The sequence below is a fragment of the Loxodonta africana genome, chromosome 2, assembly GCF_030014295.1.
Source record: "Loxodonta africana isolate mLoxAfr1 chromosome 2, mLoxAfr1.hap2, whole genome shotgun sequence".
Taxonomy (NCBI): domain Eukaryota; kingdom Metazoa; phylum Chordata; class Mammalia; order Proboscidea; family Elephantidae; genus Loxodonta; species Loxodonta africana.
This window is the reverse complement of record NC_087343.1, coordinates 180,326,387-180,351,827: the sequence shown is the minus strand read 5'-3', so window position 1 is coordinate 180,351,827 and position 25,441 is coordinate 180,326,387. Positions and strand designations below refer to the sequence as shown.

The 25,441-nt window shown below is 37.7% G+C and overlaps 2 protein-coding genes across 3 annotated transcripts in view; one reads left to right on the top strand and one right to left on the bottom strand.

Moving 5' to 3' along the window:
- HMMR (hyaluronan mediated motility receptor) overlaps positions 1 to 13,906 on the bottom strand; it is a 47,391-nt gene extending 33,485 nt beyond the window's left edge. The window contains exons 1-4 of one of the 2 annotated variants that reach the window (XM_010592323.3): positions 13,240 to 13,906; positions 7,468 to 7,566; positions 6,976 to 7,061; positions 4,832 to 4,879 (exon numbers count right to left, since the gene is read on the bottom strand). In XM_010592323.3, the coding sequence (XP_010590625.2) occupies positions 4,832 to 4,879; positions 6,976 to 7,061; positions 7,468 to 7,566; positions 13,240 to 13,285 (279 nt within the window). In that variant the 5' untranslated portion in view covers positions 13,286 to 13,906. The remainder of the gene's footprint in view (positions 1 to 4,831; positions 4,880 to 6,975; positions 7,062 to 7,467; positions 7,567 to 13,239) is intronic. The other variant, XM_003404876.4, reaches the window with a different exon arrangement.
- A 3-nt stretch (positions 13,907 to 13,909) lies between these two features.
- NUDCD2 (NudC domain containing 2) lies at positions 13,910 to 23,820 on the top strand. Its single transcript, XM_064279061.1, has 4 exons — positions 13,910 to 14,098; positions 16,009 to 16,057; positions 16,625 to 16,776; positions 19,644 to 23,820. Exons 1-4 carry the CDS (start codon positions 13,910 to 13,912, stop codon positions 19,725 to 19,727), a joined length of 474 nt encoding a protein of 157 aa, XP_064135131.1. The 3' UTR covers positions 19,728 to 23,820.
- The last annotated feature ends 1,621 nt before the right edge of the window (positions 23,821 to 25,441 follow it).

Sequence of the window (25,441 nt, the reverse complement as noted above, 5' to 3'; positions counted from 1 at the left end):
CTGTCGAGTCGATTCTGACTCATAGTGACCCTATAGGACAGAGTAGAACTGCCCCATAGGTTCCAAGGAGCGCCTGGCAGATTAAAACTGCCGACCTCTTGGTTAGCAGCCGTAGCACTTAACCACTACACCACCAGGGTTTCCGTAGACTTCGGTTGGCATTAGCAATCCCTCCTACTGCTACTATTAGAAAAAAAATAAACAGATAAATTACAAAAAACATTCTTAAACACATCAGATATTTGTGAAAAAGGACTAGATGAACTAAAACTCCAGAGAGAAAAAGAGCTCTTCCTAGGACAGTCAAGATCCCCAACAGTTTAGTCTCCAGATTTTTCAAACTGTTAGCCCTGCTAACTGAAAAGCTGGAGGTTTAAGTCCCTCCAGAGGAGCCTTGGAAGAAAGGCCCAGAGAGCTGCTTCCAAGAAATCAGTCACTAAAAATTCTGTGGAGCATAGCTCTACTCTGACACACATGGGGTAGCCATGAGTTGGAATCAACTCCATGGCAACTGGTATGTTTACAAGACACGCACTTTAAATATATGAATACAGATAGATCGATAATAAGAGGATCAAAAAAAATTTACCATGCAAATACTAACCAAAAGAAAACTGGTATGACTGTACTAACAGCATACAAAGTAGACTTTAAGGCAAGAAGTACTGACAGTGATATAGAGGGAATTTTAAAATAATGAAATGGTAAACTGAATAGGAAGACATAATCTTAAATTTATTGTGCACCTAACAAGGACAATGCAAACCAAAAATTGACAGAACTAAAAGGAGAAAGAGACTAATCCACAGTTAGAGTTGAAGAATTAAACACACCTTTCTCAGTAATTAAAAGATAAAAATATCAATGCAGATTAAAAAAGATCTGAACAAAACTTTTAACTCATTTAAATTAATTGAGGTAGAATACTACACCCAACAAGTACACATTATTTTCAAGTGTATATAGAACAGTTACCAAAATAGGCTACTTATTTGCTGGGCTATAAACCAAGTCTCGAGAAAGTATCACTGAAAAAGTTTGTTGTTGGTAGGGGCTGTCGAGTCTGCTCTGACTCACAGTGATTCTATGTATAACAGAACAAAACACTGCCTGGTCCTAAGCCATCCTCACAATCATTGCTATGTTTGAGCCCATTGTTGCAGCCACTGTGTCAATCCACCTCCTTGAGCATCTTCCTCTTTTTCGCTAACCCTCCACTTTATCAAGCATAATGTCCTTCTCCAGGGACTGGTCCCTCCTGATAACATGTCCAAAGTACGTGTGACGAAGAAGTCTTGCCATCCTCTCTTCTGGAAGTACTTCTTCCAAAACAGATTCTTCTGGCAGCTCATGGTATAGTCAATTCTTCTTTAGTCTTCCTTATTCATTGCCCAGCTTTCTCATGCATATGAGGCAACTGAAAATATCATGGCTTGGGTCAGGTTCACCTTAGTCTTCAAGGGGACATCTTTACTTTTTAACACTTTTAAGAGGTCTTTTGTAGCAGATTTGCCCAATGCAATATGTCATTTGATTTCTTGACTGTTGCCTCCATGGGCATTCATTGTAAATCCGAGTCAAATGAAATCTTTGAAAACATCAGTATTTTCTCCGTTTATCATGATGTTGCTTATCAGTCCAGTTGTGAGGATTTTTGTTTTCTTTACGTTGAGGTATAATCCATAAGGAAGGCTGTGGGCTTTGATCTTTATCAGTAAGTGCTTCAAGTCCTCTTCACTTTCAGGAAGCAAGGTTGTGTCAACTGCATGTCACAGACTGTTAATTCCAATCCTGTCGCTGCGTTCTTCTTCATCCAGTCCAGCTTCTTGAATTATTTGCTTACCATACAGATTAAATAAATATGGTGAAAGGATACAACCCTGAGATACACCTTTCCTGATTTTAAACCATGCAGTATCCCCTTGTTCTGCCGGAAAAACTGCCTCTCGGTCTATGTACAGGTTCTGCATGAGCACAATCAAGCTTTTTCTACTCTGATTTTTGTATTCTTATCAATCTGGTTTTTAAGCCAATATTTAAGTTTCAATAGTGACTGAAAATATATGAAATACCACTAATACAAAACGCTGTGAGCCGAATGCTAGGAGCAGAAAGAGCTTTAATATTCTTGACCATAAAATTCCCTATTCTTATATTATTGGCTTATAACCAATGCTTATAGCACAGCATTATAAAGTAGAAAAGAAAACAGCAAGATGATCTACAACACACTTTTCATTTCTTAGGTAAAGCTTAAGCTCCAAAAAAAGGGTTTGTCAAGACGAATGTCTACAGGGCCAAGCAGATGATAAGAATAAGTAAAAAGAGTCAGGTGAGAGTTGAAGACCAAATGCAGCACAGCCCCAGCAGATGGTTGCCTGGAGGGGAATGTGGAACTAAGCGTTGTCAAGTCTGATTTTGCAATCTATAGTTAGAAATCTGTATCTTTTTGTGAGAAATTTTATTTTTAAATAGACAACTAATCCAAATTAAACAGAGAAGCAAACAGCAAATACCATGGAGCATAAATAGAGTTCTGTATTGTCAGGAAGCTCTATTCTAAAAGATTAAGCAACTAATCATCAGTTCTAATCCTGATTCTGCCACTTCCTTACCGTATATTAACTGAGACTTAATTACTACATCTGTAGATACTAACCTCTACCTCATAGACATGTTGTTGTTGTTGTTAGATGCCCTTGAGTCAGTTCCAACTCATAGCAACCCTGTGTACAACAGAAGAAAACACTGCCCAGTCCTGAGCCATCCTCACAATTGTTGTTATGCTTGAGGCCATTGTTGCAGCCACGGTGTCAATCTATCTCATTGAGGGTCTTCTTCTCTTTTGATGACCCTGTATTTTACCAAGCATGATGTCCTTCTCCAGGAACTGGCCCCTGCTGATAATATGCCCCATGTATACAGTTTGGACATAGGCATGTATACTCAGTAAAATGAGAGCCAATATTATTAAAGTAAATACAAAGAGGATCAGAGCATTGCAGAGTCACCTTGACATATTCTTGGTCCTAAGCCAACATTTGACTGTAATTACATAGAGTTTTTATATAGTGAAAGAAAATGCCCACCAGAAAAAGAGTCGATCAGCAATGCAAGCACCAAAAAAGGAGGGCCAGAGAAACAAAGTTGGCAGTGATGAGTTTAGCATTGCTTAAAGAAGTGGATGTTCTAGGTCAGTGGTTGTGATGGTTAACTTTATGTGTCTGCTTGGCTTGGTTATGATTCTAGGCCAGATTTTAGACTGCTGCTGTTCCATATTGTAATGTACTTTAACGTAATATAATGCAATGTAACACAATGGAACGCATGCAATGTAATGTAATCACCTTCGATGATGTGACCTGATGTGATCAACCAATCAGTTGAAAGGGGAGTCTATTGGGGGGTGTGGTCTGCCTCCAGTATATAAATGGATGTTCTGGCAAAGCTTATGCTCTCTCTCTCTCTACCTTGCACTTTTCTCATTGCCTGACACCTAGATCTTGGAATGTAAGCCTGCAGAGGTCTCTGGTCTGCCACCTGACCTGCAGATTTTGGATTTGCCAGCCCCTGCAATCCTGTGAGCCAGCAGAAGTCTCCAGCCTGCTGCCTCATCTCTATGAATTTGGGACTTGTTAGCCCCTACAACTACATGAGCCATCTCTTTGAAGTAAGTCTGTCTGTCTGTCTCTCTCTATGAATATGGCTCTCTCTCTACATACATACATATATATATATATGTATATATATATTATACATATATATATACACACACACACACACACAGGGAAGAAGTACAGTCAGAATGCTGTTTACAAGGGAGGATGGCAAGACTTCATCTCAGTTACTTTGGACACGTTATCAGGAGAAACCAGTCCCAGCAGAAGGACATCATGCTTGGTAAACTAGAGGGTCAGTCAAAGACAAGAAGGCCATTAAGGAGACGGGCCGACACAGTGGCTGCAATAATGGGCTCACACGTAGCAGTGATTGTGAGTATGGCGCAGGACAGGGCAGTGTTTTTTCTGTTGTACATAGGGTTGCAACGAGTCAGAATAGGCTCAATGGCACCTAACAACAACAACAACAAAAACAACACACATGTCTGACTGGTTTTACTCCTCTAGAGAACCTAAGTAAGACAGTGCTGTTCAACAGAACTTTCTGCCATGGTAGAAATGCACTATTTAATATGGTAGCCACTTGCTGTTCGTGGCTCTTTAGCACTTGAATGCACTAGTACAACTGAGGATCTAGTTCTTAATTTCACTTACTTTTAATTAACTTAGTCACACGTGGCTAGTAGTATTGTATTAGTCTGTGCAGCACTAGGTCATGTCATTCTTGAGGAAGGTACAGAATCACGGTGTAGAGGGATGTATCAGGTTAGCATAGCTTGATCATAATCTAACTAATCTGCAAGAATTTTATGCTCACCAAGCAGTTCCCTAGATAGTCATTGCCGTAACACCTAGATTACCCTACAGGGAGAGTGTGCACTATGAGCGAATGTAAATATTTGACCCACATATCTAACTGTAATAAACTGACATTGATTTTTATTTCTCATAAAGTGAGTTATCTTGACTCTGTCCTTGGTATGCTATCAAAGTTGAAAAGTTGACCCTGCTAGCTTACCATACTCACAACCAGGCTCTGAAATGCAGTAACCATGCCAAGGAATTGTTAACCTGTAGGCGCTGGTTTGGATGATATATTTGCTTTACTGTACAACTTCTGAAACTGAAATTGAATGTGCTTCTTAACTCTATGTAATTTTCTTTCCATTATATAGCACATTCATTTTCACTGAGTTGAAAGCATTTCTTACCTCTTTTTCCAATATCTTCAAGTTTTTATCATCCTTTTGAGATTCCTTCTATGTAAAAATCAAAGAAAAATGATACATACATTTAAATTAAATGCCACAAACATCGGAGCCAAAGTTGATTTTTAGTTATCAGACAATTAACGGTCCAAACAGTTAATTTCTATTTAAAGATTTCACTGAGTCTATCAAACTTTTTGTAGGTCACTTATTTGGTGTATGAAGAAAAAGGCTGTTAATATGTCAAAATATTTCAGCTTTAACAGTTTTCATCCAAATGGATCAGACTTTTTCTAACAGTCCCAGTCAAAGGAACAGGTAGAGAGTCATGAAAAAAGCTATAGGCTACCTCCCTTCTAATGTTAAATAGCCATACATTCTGAATATTTAATTATACTATCTCAAAAAGAAAAAAAAAAACTTAAAAAGAGCAATCAACTTAAACTTTGATACCTAAGGGGGGAAAAAATGTACAGATGCAAAGAAATAAAGAAATACTAAAATAGTATAAAATCTTATTCAAATTTATTCATTACCTTTATTTTAAATAGGACACAAAGTTTTCACACTACATCTTTTTATATCTAACAGCTTTTCTGACACAGTGACTAGAAACAGAATATCTTTTCCATCTAAAAATGGAAGAGGATGCATAAACATTTTGAACAAAATCTGTTTTATATATTTTTAAGTTGGAGGATTGTCACAACAGTCTTATGTTTATTAATTTCACACCCAATGGCATTTTCCATCAAAGGGCTATTTTTCTAGGTTCTACATGACCTTGTATGTAGTTCTCTTACCTAAAAGAATTTGTGAATTCTATAATTCCAGTTGCAAAACTGTTTCTCCAAGAAATTCAAGTCATTTATACCAATTTCCAAGAAACAGTCTCTCTCTCTCTCTACATATATCAGGTATCAATAGGAACATAATGCAAGTCTCTCTCTCTCTACATATATCAGGTATCAATAGGAACATAATGCAAGCTACATATATATTCCAAAAATTTCTATTAGTCGTTCTTAAAAAGTAAAATTTTAGTTCTAGCAATATATTTTATTTAACCCAATACATAAAAAATATTACTTTCATATGTCATTAATCTTAAAAATATTAATGAGAAGTCACATACTTTTGTACTCAGAAGTTGAAGTGTATTTTATAAAGTATACAGCAATTCAAATTCTAAATTTTCATTGAAAGATTTGTCTATATTTAGATTTCATAAAACATACAGATGAAAAAATAGATTCACATACCCAGTTTGTTCTCAAAACATTCAGAAGTTTGGTAATAGCAGAATTGAGTATATGTTTTTAAGTGTAAATTAATTAAAATGAAATAAAATAACAAATTTAGCTCTTCTGTCACACTAGGCACATGTCAAACGCTCAACAGCCACACGTGGCCAGTGGTGTCTCCACTGGACAAAACAATTACATATTACAGGACAAGAGACTTAGGTGACCGCCGAATGCATGAACGAGTGTGAGTTTAACCAATAGCTTTGGCTTCCCATCTCTGAATCTTTTTCACATTAAAATATCTATTAATTTTTCTAACTCTTTAAGAAAGTACAGCTGGCTTATGAACTAATAAAACACAAATAGTAGGCTCTTGCACAAGTCCTAACATAAAACTATTAGGAATTTAACCTCCCACTGTTCCTCAGCAGTTTCTGAGTAGCACACCTATGTTACGCATTAGAATTTTCTTCCTTTCTCTTTATTAACAAACACCTATCCTTTCCCACAAACAAAGCAAACAAAAACAAAAACAACTCTAATGCTGTTAACATATCAAAACATCACATTATTTTAAAAGTTGTACTACGTAAGACAAAACTCACCTAGATACAGAAATGACTGAGAAATGAAGGCTATTTTATAATTCTGAACTATGGCGGTGTTGTTATTTGTCATTGACTTAATTCTAGAACATGTTTAAACATGATATATTTAGTAATGACCTGGCCAGAATGTTAAATTTGCTAAAGTCTTAATGATAATATGTTTTCACTACTTTATGGATTTACTTATAACCTTGATTTATACACTTATCTCATTCTGGTCAAAAACAACACCTTTTGGAAATGTGTTCAATGATACAGTTGATAAACCAACTGACATATAAAAACTTCTTACCTTTAATCCTGAAGTCTTCACTTTTTTTGCTGAAGCAGGCAAGGTAGTAGTATCTTTGTCAAAAGTAGGATTTTGTTGAGCTTCTGCTAAGATAGCAGAAAAATGAATTGTACAGATGATGGTTGGTGCTTACACGTTTTTAACCACAGATAAAACATCCAAATATCTTATTGCAGCTATTACTGGAGCAATATAAAGTTATTCTTCTCCTGATTGTATATTTCCAGATAATTAGTTCCATAATATTTTATACCCATCTAACATCTTCCTGATTTTCCTAATATTCCCTAATAGAAAGGTTAAAATAATTACTAAAAGGAGAAACTATGTATCCATGTGAATGCCTTGCTAAATTCTGTGACTTATACAACTGTATAATGATGCAAGTATTGAAACATTATATCTTTAAATTTAAATACTGTTATTCATAATTTTAAAATATGTGGATCATATAACCATTTTTTATGCCTCTCACAGCAAGGGGTCCATTACCTTTTTGTTTTTGAAATCGCTGTGATTTCTGAAAGGATACAGGCCCTTTCAATACTTCTGAAGTTTTAACATCATAAGCCCCTGGAGACGGAGCACAACCTAGAGGAAACACAGAACAGTAATGTGTTATCGAGTGTTATTTATGATATTAAATTGAAAACATTTCATAATAAAGTGAGTAATATAAATGTGAAAACACTGTTAATAAAGCAAATTCCTGCTTTGTTTTATGTAAAAAATAGCACAAAGCATAGCAGTAACTTTTACCATTACTTTTCCAAATGCTCTTTATTTCAAACGGATCAAAAGAACATGGACAACTGAGTAAGATAAAAAAGGCAGTCTTGGGATGAATAGCACGTAATGACAAGCCACACAGTTTTGTTATTAAGGACTGAATATGAGAAACAATGAAATATTTGTATCAACTCTACTCAGAGAGGCACTGAGGTAATTACCATCAGTTGCCAGAAATGAAACAATTAAAGATGTCTAGTCCTCAGGCTTTAGCCTGAAATAAAAACTTGTGGTGATAACCCACGTCTGGTTAATATCAATACATCAGACTGACAATGTGAGCTGCAATTTGAATGAAACAATAAAAGCAACCATGCTAATAGCAACTAAAATTCTGGGAGCACTTACTAAATGCCAGGCATTATCCTAAGCACCTTATGGATCTTATCTCATTTAATTGTCACAAGAGCTCTGTAATAAATTAATAACTCTAAATTTACATATAAGGAAGTTTAGGTCCAGGGAATATACAGAGACATGCTATTCAAAGTGCAAACTGTACTAGGCTATATTTCTATGTTCCAGGAATTTATAATCTCACTTAGATGAAGTCCCAAATTGAAGGCATTTCAGAGTGCTTATTCTCAGCAGAGTTGAGATTAGTCACTCAGGACTTAAAAAACTGACCTCAGTAAAAAGCTTTAGATGATTACGAACTAGTAGATTTATACTACTCTCTGAAAAACTATACTTCATACTTTAGTATGGAGTCTCATGCAAATAAATAGAAATAGCAAGGAACCTTGACTATCCCAAGGCAACTACTGCCTTTCCCTAAGTGTTTTCCAAATGGTAGCAAGGGACTCATTAGTAGATCTGATTAGCATTTAAAAAATAAAGAAAAGAAAATATTAGTGTTTATTATGTGTCCATGCTAGCAAGTTAGCAAGTCAGTGTTAACAAGGTTAAGCACTGTTCTGTAAAACTTTTGTTTCAGTTATCTATGTGTAGAAATATAAAAAATACATTCTGGTTGTATTGTTAGGTGCTGTCAAGTTGATTTTTGACTCATAGTGACCCCATGTGACAGAGCAGAACTGCCCTCATTGGCTTTTCTCGGCTGCAATCTTTATGACAGCAGATCACCAGGTCTTTCTCCTGAGAAGCTGCTGCGTGGGTTTGAACTGCCAACCTTTCAGTTAGCAGCAGAGCGCTTAACCGTTGTACCATGGGGGCTCCTTCTATCCTGGGTAGAGATATAAAATTTATTTCTTACTCTTGGAGCCAGTCAAAAAAATTTGAAAATCATTGTTCTCAGGTAGATTATAAAAACATCAAGGATAGAATTAAGTTCCCATACATCTATCGGAATCATGGCCATTTATATGCCCTGACACAAAGATTCCAAACCTTGGAATTCTTAGATTTAAATGTGTCAATAAAGGGTAGAGGCAGTGGATTTCCAATCAGGAGAGATAGTCTCAAAAGGAAGTACTATAGAATTCACTGGGATATTTAAGGGAGAGACTTAACAGAAAGTATTAATCTTGGGTAGCTCAGATTTCCCAAACCTCATAAACTGTTTATACCCTAGGGTGAGCAGAAACCAGAAAATCCTGTTGCTGTCGAGTTGATTCCAACTCATAGCGCCCCTACAGGACAGAGCAGAACTGCCCCATAGGGTTTCCAAGGAGTGCCTGGTGGATTCAAACTGCTGAGCTTTTGGTTAGCAGCCATAGCACTTAACCACTAAGCCATCAGAGTTTCCAAGGTTGGCAGGGGGTTCTCTAAAATCAGGTTAATATTGCACATCTTCCTAGAACATTCCTTTTATTCATTTGGGTGGGGGTAGGGGAGGCAGTGTTGTTGTTGTTAGTTGCTCTGGAGTTCATTCAGACTCATGGTGATCCCACGTGTGCAGAGCAGAACTGCTCCACAGGGTTTTCAAGGCTGTGGGCTTGCAAAAGCAGATCACCAGGCCTGTCTCCTAAGGTGCCTCTGGGTGGTTCAAACCACCAGTCTTTCAGCTAGTAGTCAAGTACTTAACCATCTGTGCCACCCAGGGACTGCTGAAATCAGGCTAAGTATGGCATATCTTTCTAGAGCATTCATTAAACTCATCTGCTGGGGTGGGGGTGCAGGGTGATACCATAATTCTACTCTAGCTTAACAATTTGTCAGGTTCCATGTGATGAAATATTTGTACTGTATACATGCAAGTTGTCCTGTAGTTTGAGCTAGTCAGATGTCCTTGGAGTAGAGTCCATTTCATTTATATAATAATTATATTTATTCAAATAAAGAATTAAGAACCTTGAGCCCTGGTGGCACAGTGTTAAGAGCTACAGCTGCTAATCAAAAGGGCAGCAGTCTGAATCCACCAGCCATTCCTTGGAAACCTTATAGGGCAGCTCTACTCTGTCCTATAGGGTCACTATGAGTCGGAACTGACTCGACGGCAACAGGTTTAGTTTTGGTTTATATGACAGCTTCCATGAGATGATTGACATAGTGGTTGCAACAATAAGCTCAAACATAGCAAAGATTGTGAGAATGGTCCAGGACCAGGCAGTATTTCATTTCTCTTGTACGTAGTTGCTACGAGTCAGAGCCAACTCAACCACACATAACAACATGTTAGCCACTAGAGAATACAAAAAAGAATAAAATATACATTTTTTGACCTTAAGGAACCTACAGTCAAGTAGAGGAGGCAACTTAAATATGAAACAAAAAAAGCATACAATATCACCATTCTTATTTTAAAGCAACTGAAAACTTCAAGTAAAACTGTCGCCACTACTGGTAGCTGTGCCTTTACGGGGAAGTGTGGGAAGAGGCCAGGCTGAGGCTACAATTATCCTCCTTTGCGCTCTGCTCTTAGGGATCTCCTGTGGAAAAATGTGAGATGCACTGCTCTAGACCTGGCAGAACATTCAGAAGAAAATCATGATACAGAATTATAGTCTATCACTGGGACCACACTCTCATAAAGGGATGAGAGCTAACAGAAGACAGGAGAGTGGGCAGTGGTTAAGCAGCATCATCCAAGTTGAGAACAATTAAGACTATGCTTAACGAAAACATGTCCCTAAAGAGTCAAATTTGATAGATTCGGATTCAAGAACTGGGTTGAAATCTTGCCTATTTACTTACTAGCTCTTTGTGAGACTGTAGCACAATGCTATTTTCACGCTTTCAGTATTTTCCTTTCTTATGCTTAAATTTACTTAGATATGACTTGTTAGAAATCTGGGGAGAGAGAACATCAGACAAAAGGAATGGGGTATCTTGGGAGATACCACAAGCTTTCTGGAACAAAGGTTAAAATTATAACTTGATCCACAATGATCCAAAGCTAAGGCAGGTGGTCCATAATTGCATGCAAGCAAAATACTTTATGTATTACATTAAATAAATGCTTCAAACTTCAGACCTTTGTATTTTCTACTTCTTCTACCTGGAATGGACAGTCCACCTTCCATTTTTCCTCGCACTTATCCTTCAGACCTCAGCCTGGATGCCACCTCTTCTAGAAGTTTTCTTTGAATCCTCAAATTAAGTTAGAAATCCCCTCCATAGCAGCCTGTCCTTTTTGTTTCTATTACAGAACTTCTCACAGCTTTGCAATGTCAGATTTACTTAATCAACTTCTACATTAGAAAAAACCGCTTTAAGTTGGGGTCTGTCTTAATCATGTGTGCAGCTCAGCTGAGTTAGCAGTATGGTGAAAAAAACACAGGAAGTACATCCAGATCAGAGTTCAAATCCAGCTTTGTCTGCCAATCAGTAGACACTACTATGTGCCAGATACTTTGTAGACGTAGGGAGACAATGCCCAATAGAACATTATGCTCTCTTCTCTTCCACTTTAGCTTTAAGACCTTTGGAAAGTTACTTCTACTCTTTGAGGCTCAGATTCTTTATCATTGAAGCAGGAGAAAAAAAAAAAAAATAGAACCTACCTCAATGCAGGGCTGTGAGGATTACAGGGGTAAAATAAGTTATCACCATACTGCTTCACGTATACAAGCGCCATGTAAATGTCAACTATTATTCCTGTAACTGTGAGCCTGAGGTACTGCATAATTTGTAGAGTTAATTTAATCTATTATAAAGCAAAGAAATTCTCCTTAAAAGCTTCACTGCTGACAGAATTAAAGTAGGTACTTTGAATATCTGGGGAAAAGAATACAGTCCTTGACTTTTCTAATTAAGAAAATAAGCTTGTGCTGATCCACTTGCACCTGGCCCTCCTTTATGAGCAGATTGGCACACATTTGTACAATCACATGTTAACTAATGGAAATTAAAGCTGTAACAAGAGATCACCAAATAGTGTATAATATAATGGATAAAGCACGGGCTTTGGTGTTCATTCTACCACTTATTGGCTGCTAAACCCATTAATCAAACCCACTGCCGTCGAGTTGATTCTGACTCATAGCAACCCTACAGGACAAAGTAGAACTGCCCCATAGGGGTTTCCAAGAAGCAGCTGGTAGTACTGTCGAGTTTTGGTTAGCAGCCGAGCTCTTACCCACTGCGCCACCAAAGCACCTGTGGGCTGCTTAATAGTTATAAAACTCCTCAGTTTTCTCATCTGTAAAATGAGAGCAATATTAGTACCTGGCTGTTGCAAAGAATAAATGATATCAAGTAGGGAAGACCTTAGTACAGATTGCTAAGCATTCACTAAATGAGTGCCTACCAACCACATCCAAGGCTTCCTGGTTATTGTGATTATGCAATGCAGTGGTTAAGAGCACCAGCTAGACTAGTGGAGGCCCGGGTTCATACTTCAGTTCAGCCATAGATTGGCTGTGTACTGTTGGGAAAGTCTCAGCCTTTTTATCCATAAAATAATATTATCATTTAGGACTGTTATGGATTAAAAAAAGAACTAATAATCCATGTAAAGACTTAGTACAGTGCCCGGGGTATATGGTTAAACGGTCAAATATTAGCTGCCATCACTTTAGTTATATTGTTTTCATTAACTGCTACTGCCATAATTTTACACCCATGACCTGCCTTTACCAATCTTCCTTCATTTACGCCCGAACGGAACGTCTAAGAGAAACCCATAACCTCAGACGAAAAGCAATGCGCAAATATTCCTACTAGAGAGGCCTTCCTGGGCTTCAAGTAGGATTCCCCTCCTCACCCCTATCTCCTTCGCCCCGTTTTAGTTTCCCCACAGCACTAACAGTTTATTGAGTGTATTCGTCACTTGCAAGTAAGCTCCATGGGCAGGAACTTTGCTTCGCTCACTGCTGTATCCTTAGCATCCTGAACAGGGGTTGGCAAGCAGTGTTGTTGTTAGTTGTTGTGGAGTCGATTCGGACATGGTGACCCCATGTATACACCGTGGCACGTAGTAAACGCTTAATATATATTTGAGAAAATCAATCAATTCAGTGTGTCCCTTCCCAGCCCTGAAATCGCCTCATTTTTGTCTCCTGTGAAGGGAACCGAGAGAGCCAAGGAGCGTGAGAACGTCTCCCGTCCCCCAGCCTCTTTCCCCGTACGCACCGGAAGGATCATTGAATCTTTTCAGAGGCGCCTTAGGAAAGGACATGTTGCTGATCACCACTAACCGAAGCTCACAGCGCTCCTCCACAAACCGCCTGTGGACTATTACGCTCTACTCGCTTCAAATTCAAACCTCCCACTTTCTCCGCCCATGAAGACCTCAGCCAATTGGAAAGCCAAAACCCTGGGGCCCACCAATCCCGCACTGGAACACTAACAGACCGTACGCAATATGCTCTCTCCCGTCCAATCCAGGGCCTATGCGTTGAGACTATCAGCCAATAGGAAACTAGTGCTCCCCGCCCCACGATTTCTGACGTTTCTCAGTTTGACCTAGGCATGAACAAGATTTGCGCAAGCGCATTTCACACCTGAGAAGTTAAAGTCGCTTATAAGCGTCATATAAGTGACAGTCATGTGGGGTTCCTCCTTCAGTGGTTCCAACCCTCTCCCACCATTCTTTGGATGTAAATTACTCTGGGTTTCCGTTCTGTCATACCGGGCTCCTTCAGTGTCCAAAAGAGCTCTAGAAAGAGAAAAACGACGCACTCAAACAGGTTTGGGTCCCTGCGCATGTGCAGAGACGCAAGCAGAGAGGCCGGGGACGTAGCCTGCGCGTGGGCTTTCTGCGCCTGCGCTCGGCCAGGTAGTTGCGGTGGCAGCTGGGAGTATGTCGGCCCCGTTTGAGGAACGCAGTGGGGTGGTTCCTTGCAGTACGCCGTGGGGCCAGTGGTACCAGACCCTGGAGGAGGTGTTCATTGAAGTTCAAGTGCCGCCAGGCACTCGCGCCCAGGATATCCAGTGCGGCCTGCAGAGCCGACATGTGGCGCTGGCCGTGGGTGGCCGCGAGATCCTCAAGGTAGCGGCCGGCGGTGGCTTATACTCAGTATCGTCTTCCCAGTCTCACAAAATTCCCGAGTTCCTAAGGTTCATTGCTTTCGTGAGAAGACTCTTGGAAGGCCCTACGGCTCATCTGGCCGTATGAGAGAGAGCGTTAAAATTGGCCTGATTTTGATCTGGTTGGAACCCCCGCCCTCAGGGCCAGTCCAGAGTTTAGGAGCCTATTTTTCTTGCTTTATTTTCAAACAAAATAAGGGTGTCTTGTTTCTGTGAGGATCTTCAGCTGAGAACGGATGAGCTGTTAAAGCAACAGATGTCTATCGTACATATACTTTCTACCAGGCACTGATACAGGACCTGGGAGTACAGCGGTGAAGGAGGCAGATAAGTTGCCTGCTCTAAGAGAGGCTACCTTCTGGTAGACAGCCTTGATGAAACAACCAAACGAATAAATATTTAAAGCAGATGTTGGAAAGTACAACAAACTACTTTGTTGTACAAAGTATAATAAAATGAAAGTAAAAAGTATTTAAAAAAAAAAAAAGGATATCGGGTAGAGGCTTCAGAGGTGATGTCAGGTGATTTATTTTCTTCATTAAAAATTTAAAATTCCTGCATGGTTGTGGAGTGGTCACACCGTACAAGAGGGATGTGAAGACAATAATGAATCCCCTTTGCCTTTTATATCTTATTAATGCCCTTTCGAACTGAAATCCGCGTTTTCCATAAGCTTGTAGTTAAGTTAACTAAGTTGAAGTTGGATGCCTTTCTCAGATTAGCTGCCCAGATGTTTGATGGCAGTGCAGTGTAGGGGTGAAGGGAGACTGCTTGGTGTGACCTCTGGCTCTACGGTTTTCTAGTTTTGTAGCCTTGGGCAAGAGATCACTCGGTGTCTCTAAACCTGTTTTATCGTCCCTAAAATGCAGTATTTATGATACCTTTCTCTGGATTATTGTAAACATAACTTAATATCCATATGAAGAGCTTGCGGTAGTTAATAAGCACACACTGCATCTTAGCTACTAATATTTTATATGAAAGTATTTTGAGTGCCTCGGAGAAAGACAGACATTGATTTATGCCAACTTGGATCTTAATGGGCTTTCTCAATAGTTGTGCAATTTATACTGTTTCCTGAGCAATGGTTTAAGATTACAATTCAGTTTAGTAATTCTGATAAGTGGGAATTTAGCAGTAACTGGGATTTTAGATGTCTATTTAAACCAATAGGATTTTTTTTTTTTCTGACTAGCATTGACATTTAAAAATATGTTTTGCATTTTGTGCCATTTTAACTTCATTTCCTAAAACTTAAACTTGGCAAGTAGCAGCAAATTAAAATGGGTTTTAGGGTGTGCATTCTCCTTTTAAACTTATATTTCTTTTTTTCTTAAGAGTTTCAGAAAAATCAGTCACAACTGACCTGGTATCAGATCTAAAGTATGTGCACTAAAAAAAATTTTTTAATGCCAAATTGCCTATCAAAGAGATTGAAGCAGTTTTTAAAAGTTTATTTTAGAGGCAGCATTTCTTCTTAGTTTCAGCAAGAGATCCCTTTTTGTAGTTCATTTTAATTGGTAAAATTAAAGAATTTTACATACTTATTTCACATATGACTAACCAATGACCAGTAGTGTTTCTACACCTTTTTTAAAAATTAAGGAGTCATAATCTTTTTGTAGAGACTACATGTTCTTTGGCAGAGTATTCCAAGCAGTGTGAAGCAGCCTCCATTTCACTTTCTTAGAGGAAGCTTAGGGTTGAGCAACTGCAAAAGTAAAATTGTAGAAAATATGATCTCCCTACTCTAACCAAATTAAACAATTGTATGTGGATTAGGTAGGAAATTAGATAAGTCTTAAATCATGAAATCTTTATAAAAATTAATGAAATGCTATATTTTTAGTATCTTGTGTATTTATTTTTCAGGGCAAACTCTTTGATTCTACAATAGCTGATGAAGGAACATGGACATTGGGTGAGGGTAATTTATAATATTTCAAAGAATTTTTTTAAAATTTTGTTATCACGTTGTATATTTCATCCTTTTTTATTAGGTCCTTTTGTCTTTACAGGAAACTGGTGGTGTAGTGGTTAAGTGCTATGGCTGCTAACCAAAAGGTCGGCAGTTCGAATCCACCAGGTGCTCCTTGGAAACTCTCTGGGGCAGCTCTACTCTGTCCTATAGGGTCACTATGAGTCAGAATCTACTCAATGGCAGTGGGTTTGGTTTTGTTTTTACAGCTTTGAAAGCTATAATAGTAAAAATATGTTGAAACCAAAACTCAAAACCTGTTGCCATCTAGTTGATTTCAACTTATAGTGACCCTGTAGGACAGAGTAGAACAGCCTGATAGGGTTTTCAAGGAGTGGCTGGCTGATTCGAACCACCGATCTTTTGGTTAGCAGCTGTAGCTCTTAACTACTGTGCCACCGGGGTTCCATGTTGAAAACAGCTGTATATCAAGATTGAGTAATGGTTTTTGAATAATGTGAAACCTAATGAACTACAATTTTTTATTTGTAATTTTTTTTTTTTGCTTAGAGGACAGAAAAATGGTCCGTATTGTTCTTACAAAGACAAAAAGAGATGCAGCAAATTGCTGGACCTCTCTTCTAGAATCTGAATATGCAGCTGATCCTTGGGTACAAGACCAAATGCAGAGAAAGCTTACATTGGAGAGATTCCAGAAAGAAGTAAGTCAGATGAGTGTATGCAGAATCATTGAGTAATTATTATTATTTGAAATTAAAAAATCCACTGTGGTTATGAAAAGTTACAAAAATTCTTTAGAGGAGTTTTTTTTTAAGTGAGATGACTGGCCTCTCTATATATAGATTTGATTTTTTTTTTCTTAAGGTGAACTTTGCTTTATTTGTACTGCCAGGTTATCATTGATTTAATGTAAACAAGTAGTAGGTGAATAGACCTAATAAAAAAATTGAATTATAGACTTTAATATTATAAAAAGTAAAAGGCTCCTTCACCAACATCTCCCATTCCATGCTTCTATCTCATTTTTATCTCATATATATATATATATATATAATTTTTTTTTTTCTTTTTGACATAAAAGACAAAATGTTCTTTATTTTGCTTAGTAGTATATCTTGGGCCTATTTCATGTTAGTACATAATAGATAAAACTTCTTAACTGCTTCAGAGTATTCCCTAGTTTGGATATGTCATAATTATGATTTAGGTTTATTTATTTTTCTCTATTTCAAACAAAACTTGTGCTTTCATTTCTGTGAAACTCTTCAAATATTCCTCCAAGATAGGTATCTAGGAGAGGAATTACGGGGTGTTTTAGTCATCCAGTGCTGCTTAAAAGAAGTACCACAAGTGGATGGCTTTAAGAAAGAGAAGTTTATCCTCTCACAGTCTAGTAGGTTAGAAGTCCAAATTCAGGGCATCAGCTGCAGAGGAATCCTTTCTCTGTCAGCTCTGGAGGAGGGTCCTTTTCATCAGTCCCTCCTGGACTAGGAGCTTCTCTGTGCAGAAACCCTGGGTCCAAAGGACACACTCTGCTCCCAGCACTGCTTTCTTGGTGGTATGAGGTCCCCCTGCCTGTCTGCTCGCTTCTTTCTTTTGTATAAAGAGATTGGCTCAAGACACAATCCAACTTGTAGATTGAGTCCTGCCTATCCCACCTCATTAATATCATAGAGGTAGGATTTACAACACATAGGAAAATCGTATCAGTTGACAAAATGGTGGAAAATCACACAATATGGGGAATCATGGAGTAGCCAAATTGATAAACATATTTTTGGGGAATACACTTCAATCCATGACATTGGGTCAATGTACTTCTAAAGTTTTGGTGGATAATTTCCATGTATGTGCTGACAATTCCCAAACATACATCTCTAGCCTGAACTTTTCTGCTGAACTTTGGACCCAATTGCCAGTTGCCTAATCAACATCTACACTTGGCTATCTAACAGACATCTCAACATGTCCAAAATGAAGTCCCTAATTTCCCTCCAAAATGTGGTCTTTCTCTCGCCATCTGTATCTCAGTTGATGGAAACTCCAGTTTCTCAGGCCAAAAAGAACTTGGGAATCCTTCTTGATTCCTGTCTTTCTGTCACCCGCATCCAATTTGTCAGGGAATCTTACTGGTTGGTACTACCTCCCAAATGTATTCAGAATTTGACCACTTCTCACCAACAACACTGCTATCACTCTGATCTGGACCATCTCTAATCTTTTGCTTAGATTGCCTAGGTTACTCCTAAGTGGCCTCCTCGCTTCTACTCTTGTCCAGTTACAGTCTAAACATAGCAGTTAGAGCAATCCTTTTAAACTATAAGTCAGATCATGTCACCTCTCTTCTCAGAACTCTGCAAATCATTCCTCTTTCACTCCAGTAAAAGACAATCTGGTCCTGCATTATTTTCTCCTACCACTGTCCCCGTCACTCATTCTGCTGTAGCCATACTGGCCTGTTTGCTGTTCCTTAAGCATGCCAGACCATTGCTTTCCTGTTCCTCCGCCTGGAATGCTCTTCTCCCAAGGATCTGCTTGGCTAACGTCTTCACTGTATTCAAGTCATTGTTCACTGAAGCATATCTCGATCATCCTATTTGATACTATAACCTTCTCCCTATTTCCCTTACCCCGCCTTAATTTTTTGTTTCATGGCACTAACCAACTTTTAGCATTCTATGTCAGGGTTGGCAAACTATGACCTATAGGCAAAATCTGGCCCATGACCTGGAATAGTAAAGCTTTACTGGAACATAGCTATGCTCATTCTTTTGTGTGTTGTCTATGGCTGTTTTCACACAGTGCAGAGTTGCTCAGTTGTGACAGAGACTTTAGGGCCCACAAAGCCTAAAATATATACTATCTGACTCTTTACAAAAAAGTTTGCTGACCCCTGGACTAGATAATTTATGCTTTATTATTTGTTTCGTTCTGCTAGAATGTAAGGTCCATCAGAGCAGGAATTTTTGTTTTCTTCACCCTTGAATTCAGATGCCTCTGGTGATATTTGACATACAATAGGAGCTCAGTAAATGTTGACTAAAGGAAATTGTTCTCCAGAAAGACTAAAATCTGTGATACTTCAGCGTAGTGGTCAAGATCTCAGGCTCTGGAGCCATGTTGCCCAAACCCCAGTTTGCCAGTAGATTTGTGACCTTGGGCAAACTCTTTAGTTTTATGTATGTATGGTGATAGTGTTTCCTAGGATTGTTGTAAGGAATCAATGTATTATTATATGTATAGCTTTTAGAACCCTGCCTGGAATGCTTTCAAAAAATATTGTCTATTAAAATCTGTTCATGCACTGATATTAAAATGTTTTCTTTTCATGCTTACCAATACTAATACACATAAAAATTTTTAAATATTTGTAAATCTTAACTTTGAAAAATATCTCATTCTTTTAAATTCTCTTTTGGTGATTACAGTGAACTTTGCTATCTTTACATATGTTTATTAGCCATTTGGGTTTTCTTTTTTGGTCATTTACCTCTCTTTTTTTCCATTGGGTTATTTATATTTTTCCTTATAAGATTTAGTGTATTGTAATTTTTTTCTTATCTTTTAGAATCCTGGTTTTGATTTCAGTGGAGCAGAAATCTCAGGAAACTACACTAAAGGTGGACCAGATTTCTCAAACCTTGAGAAATAACAGCTGTTTTTTTTTTCTTCTGTATTCCGTGGATCTTTGCAGATGTTGCCAACCTCATCAAAGAAACAGATTATGTAGTAAGAGAAAAATGTGGATGCCTACAATTAACAAACTACAAAATAGATTTAAAAGTGGTTTTAAATAGTGCATTCAAATATGGTTTTTAAAGGAAACACCTTAAATATGTGGGGACTCTTCTATGAATATATGGTAACCTTTTTGGACTTATTTTTGCTTAGCATGAAGTTTTATATGCTTCATTTTACTAATTTCATACTTAACCTATATTTTTAATACAAAAAAGCATGAGGGCATAAATTATGTAAAATGGCAGGGTGCTTTCAGAGAAAATTAAGTTTTTCTTTCGATAAGTATGACACAGGAGTAACATTCAATAAACTTTTCTAAATAGGAATTGTGTACCCCTTTGACTAAGTATGTCAGTTCACAAAGGAAATTATTTTACTGGAAAAAAAAAATTAAGGAAAAAAACTGATCCACAAATGTAATTTGAGTTAACTTAATTTTAAAAGTTAAAGAAAATGTCTTAGTTACTCCTTAGCAGATTACTTTATATCAGAAACTTGAAAAGCAGTTAAAAACCTGAAAGTAGAAGTAGATTAATACAAAAGAGACACAGCTAAGTGAATGTGGTTGTTGGACAAGTGCTTTGTGAGTGGCAGAAAGCAAATTATGGTCATTGATTTGTAAGTCATTTATACCATTTTGATCCTCAATTATCCAAACATCTAGGTAGGAAATATCTATTGAAATGTTATTCATCTTTTTTATGTTCTTTTTAAAAAATTAAAATTCTGAAATTTATAGAAAAGTTGCAAGTAAAGTTCACAGTTTTTTTCCCTGAACTATTTGGAACTAGTTGATGACATGGTGTCCCATCACCTGTGTCCTCAAAGGAAGACATTCTCTTACACAACTACAATGCAAAGTGTTATCATCAGGAAAGTAATATTAGCACATTACCATCTAATCCTCAGATGCTTCACCCCATTCCCATTTAACCAGTTGTCCTAGTAATGTCCTTTATAGCAAAAGGATCCAGTCAGAATCATGCCTTGCCTTTAGATGTCAGGCATCTTTATTCTCCTTCAATTTCAAACAAGTCCTTATTTTTTTGTTTTTTTTGACTTGGCAGTTTTGAAGATTACAGGCTAGTTTTGTAGTATATCCCTCGTTTTGAGTTTTTCTTGTATTTCTTTATGGTAAGATTCAGGTTATGCCTTTTTGGGAGAAATAGATGTGATGTATCCTTATTTCATCCTATCACCAGTTAATAATTTTGATTTGTCCCATTTCTGACGGTGTGTTAGGTGGTATCTGCCAGACTTCTCCAATGTAAAGTTACTCTTTTTCTGTATGTAAATAAGTAGTTTGTGGGAAGGTAGCTTCAAAGTACTACTTTGTTTTTCATCAGATTTGCAATTTATTTATGTCAGTATCATCTCATACTTAACTGTTTTATCCATTGGATTAAAAACTATTATTCTCATTACTTTTATGTTCAAAATTATTCCAAATTTGACCAGTGGAAAACCATTGTAAGTGGCTCCTGTGCCCTTTTGACATGTCCCCATCATTCTTGGAGCAATTTCTTACTTTCTGGCACAAGATACATCAGGCTTATCATGCTTTCCCTTCCCCAGCTCAAGAATCGGCCGTTTTTTCAAGAAGCCTTGATTCTCTTCAGTGGAGAAGTATTTAGAAGCCAAGATATGTGTGCTAGGTGTGCTTATTACTATTGGGGTGCGTGCGTATAATGTATATATTTACATTCATATTTCTAATCTGTGTATATTGAAAATTAAAGAGTTCACACTGATACTTTCAATTCCAGTCTCATGAGGGTCATTTTAGTTTTATCTCTTTCCATATTTCTAACTCCCTTAAACCATAGTGAGAAACCTGGTTCCTATTATCCTTAATACATTTGACTTCCTATTTGAGGCCAACTTCCCGTGTGAATACCTTCCTTACCCTGCTCAGGTTCCAACACCATGCCAAGCAGGATGCCTTCCTCAACCTTCTTGGGCCCTAGAGACCCTACTGTGGGCCACTGCAGCTCACCCACATCCTTTAGCAAGATGCTTACCTTGCTCAGCTACACCCAGTAGCTTTAGGACTGAATTGTTGGGGAAGAGATTTCTTTTTACATTTAATCGGCCTCTGTCTTTGAGTTTTTATTTTTTAATTTTATTGTGTTTTAGGTGAAAGTTTACAGTGCAAATTAGTTTCTCATTCAAAAATTTATACACAAACTTTTGAGATATTTATTGTAATCCCTGCCATGTATCAGCACTCCCCCCCCTTTCCATTTCTACCTTGGGTTCGCCATGTCCATTTGTCCAGTTTTCCTGTCCCTTCCTGCCATCTCGTCTTTGCTTTTGGACAGGTGTTGCCCATTTGGTCGTGTGTACTTGATTGAACTAAGAAGCACATTTCTCACATGTGTTATTGTCTGTTTTGTAGTCCTGTCTAATTACTGGCTAAAAGGTAGGTTTCGGGAGTGGCTTCAGTTCTGAGTTAGTAGGCTTTCTGGGGGTCATGGTCTCAGGGGTTCCTCCAGTCTCTGTCAGACTAGTAAGTCTGGTCCTTTTTTTGTGAACTTGAATTTTCTTAGACATTTTTTTCCCCACCTTATTCAGGACCCTCTATTGTGATCCACCTACCCTGTAGATGATCATAGCTGGGCACCGTCTAGATCTGGCTCAGGATATCCGGTGGAGGCTGTGGTTCATGTGGCCCATTAGTCCTTTGGACTGGTATTTTTCTTGTGTCTTTGGTTTTCTTCATTCTCCTTTGCTCCAGATGGAACAGGACCAATAGATGTATCTTAGATGGCTGTTTGCAGGCTTTTAAGACCCTTAACACTTCCCACGAAAGTAGGATGTAGAACATTTTCTTTAAGAACCGTATTATGCCAGTTGACCTATGTGTTCCAAGACCGTGGTCCTGAGCCCTGAGCCCCAATAACTCGGTCCCTCAGAATTTTTGGATGGTTCTAGGAAGCTTCCATGACTTTGCCTTGGTCAAGTTGTGCTGACTTCCCCCATATTGTGTTGTCTTTACCTTCATCAAAGTTAATACTTGTTTACTATCTAGTTAGTGATTTCCCCTCCCCACCCCTCACATCCCTCATAACCATCAAAGGTTTTTTTTTTTTTTTTTGTGAGTAAACCTTTTCTTGGGTTTTTATAATAGTGGTCTCATACAATATTTGTCCTTTTGTGATTGACTTATTTCACTGAGCATAATGCCCTCCAGATTCATCCATGTTGTGAGATGTTTCAGATTCATTGTTGCATACAGTTCCATTGTATGTATGTACCATAATTTATCCGTTGGTCTGTTGATAGGCATGTAGGTTTCCATCTTTTTGCTGTTGTGAATAATGCTGCAGTGAACATGAATGTGCATATGTCTATTTGTGTGACAGCTGTTAATTTCTCTAGGATATATTCCTAGAAGTGAGATTGCTGGATTCTATGGTATTTATATTTCTAGCTTTTTAAGAAGGTGCCATATCGTTTTCCATAGTGGTTGTATGATTTTACATTCTTACCAACATGAGTTCCAGCCTCCCCACAAGATCTCCAACATTTGTTATTTTATATTTTTTTGATTAGTTAGTGCCAGTAATGTCGGGGAGAGATGGTATCTCATTGTAGTTTTGATTTACATTTCTCTAACAGTGAATGATCATGAGCCTTTCTTCATGTGTCTCTTAGCTCCCTGAATGTCTTCTTCAGTCAAGTGTCTGTTCATATCCTTTGCCCATTTTTTTTTTTAAATTGGATTGTCTTTCTGCTATTGAGATGCCAACGTTTTCTAGCAGTTTGAGAGATTAGATCCATATTGGATGCGTTGTAGCCAAAATTCTTTTTCCCAGTGTATAGGTTCTCTTATTACTCTTTTAGTGAAGTTTTTTGATGAGTGTGTTTAATTTTTAGAAGTACCCAGTTGTCCAGTTTATCTTCTGGTGTTTGTGCATTGTTAACTAGGGTTTGTATTCTCTTTATGCCATGCATTAGGGCCCTGAATGTTGTCCCTCTGACATTTTTAAAGTTTATTTTTTTTAAATAAATGTACAGTAAAATTAACTTTTTTTGGAGTATAGTTCTCTGATTTTCAAAACATGTATAGATATGCGTAACCGCTACCCATAACAGGATATTGAACTGTTACGTCACCACTAAAATTCTCTCATGCTGTCTCTTTGCTAGGGAGTCATACCCTACACTCCCACCCAGCCCCTAGAAATGACTGATCCTATTCTTCATCTCCATAGTTTTGTCTTTTCAAGAATGTTATAGAAATGGAATCATATGTAAAATCTTTTAAAACTAGCTTTGTCAGCATAAGGCCTTTGAGACTTACTCAACTTGCTGCATGATTCAATACTGCATTTATTATTATTGCTGAGTAGTATTCCATTGTATGAATATACCATAGTTTGTCTGTCTGCTCATTCATCTGTTGAAGAACATTTGAGCTGTTTTTAGCAAGTATGAATGGAACTGCTATAAACATTTACACAAAGACTTTTGTGCGAACATAAGTTTTTATTTCTCTGAATATTTAGGTGGGATTGCTGGGTCATGTGGTAAGTGTATGTTTAACTGTGTAAGAAACTGCCAAACTGTTTTCCAGAGTAATTGTATTTTTGTATTCTCATCAGCAATGGATGAGTTGCTGTACATCATTGTCAGCACTTGGTATTGTCAATATTTTTTATTTTTTAGCTACTCTAGTGTAGTATGTGGTAAGGAGTACCTAGGTAGTGGAAAGCATCAAGCACATGACTGCTGGCGGGAAGGCTGGTACCTCAGAAGACAGGCCTGGTCACCTGCTTCCAAAAGGTCACAGCCTTGAAAACCCTATGGAGTTCTACTCGGCACCTTTGAGGTCACCATTAGTCAGAATTGACTGGACAGCAACTAACAACAAAAACAATAGTGTGCAGAGAGGTATTTCATCATGCTTTTGATTTGGATTTCCCTAATGACTGATGATGTTGAGCATCATTTCCTGTGCTTATTTGCTATCCATAGTTTTTTTTTTCATGAAGTTGTCCAAGTTTTTTACCCATTTTAAAAATCAAGTTGTTTTCTTACTGTTGAGTTTTGAGAGTTCATTGTATAATCTGGATGCAAATCCCTTGTTGGATTTGTGATTCGCAAATATTTGTTTCGTAGCCTATAGTCTTCTGCAAAACAAAAAAAAAAAATTTTTTTTTTTAAAGTTTTGATGAAGTACAGTTTATCATGTTGCCAGATGATCGTGCTTTTGATATCATGTCTGAGAACTCTGTTTAACCCCAGGTCATGAAAATTTTTGCATTTTCTTCTAAAAGATTTGTCATTTTACCTTTTACATTTAGGTCTGTGAGCCATTTTAATTTTTGTATAATGTTTGAGATTTACATGGATGTTTATTTTTTTGCATAAGTGCCAAGTTATTTCAAAATCATTTGTTGAAAATACTATCCTTTCTCCACGGAATTGTCTTTGCACTTTGTCAAAAATCAGTTGTTATTTGCAACACATGGGGTTACCATGAATCTGAATCCACTCAAGGGCAACTGGTTGTCTTGATAATTAGGTAATAGCCATACTACATAGATTTTATTGTTTCTGCCACCATGCATCTTAACTTTAGTGCTGAGTTTAAATATTACTGAATAGTTCCGTTATCAA

Coding starts and splice junctions, on each gene's coding strand:
- NUDCD2 (XM_064279061.1), top strand. CDS start 13,910: ATGTCGGCCCCGTTTGAGGAACGCAGTGGGGTGGTTCCTTGCAGTACG. Junction 14,099..16,008: donor GTGGCCGCGAGATCCTCAAG/GTAGCGGCCGGC, acceptor TTTATTTTTCAG/GGCAAACTCTTTGATTCTAC. Junction 16,777..19,643: donor TGGAGAGATTCCAGAAAGAA/GTAAGTCAGATG, acceptor CTTATCTTTTAG/AATCCTGGTTTTGATTTCAG.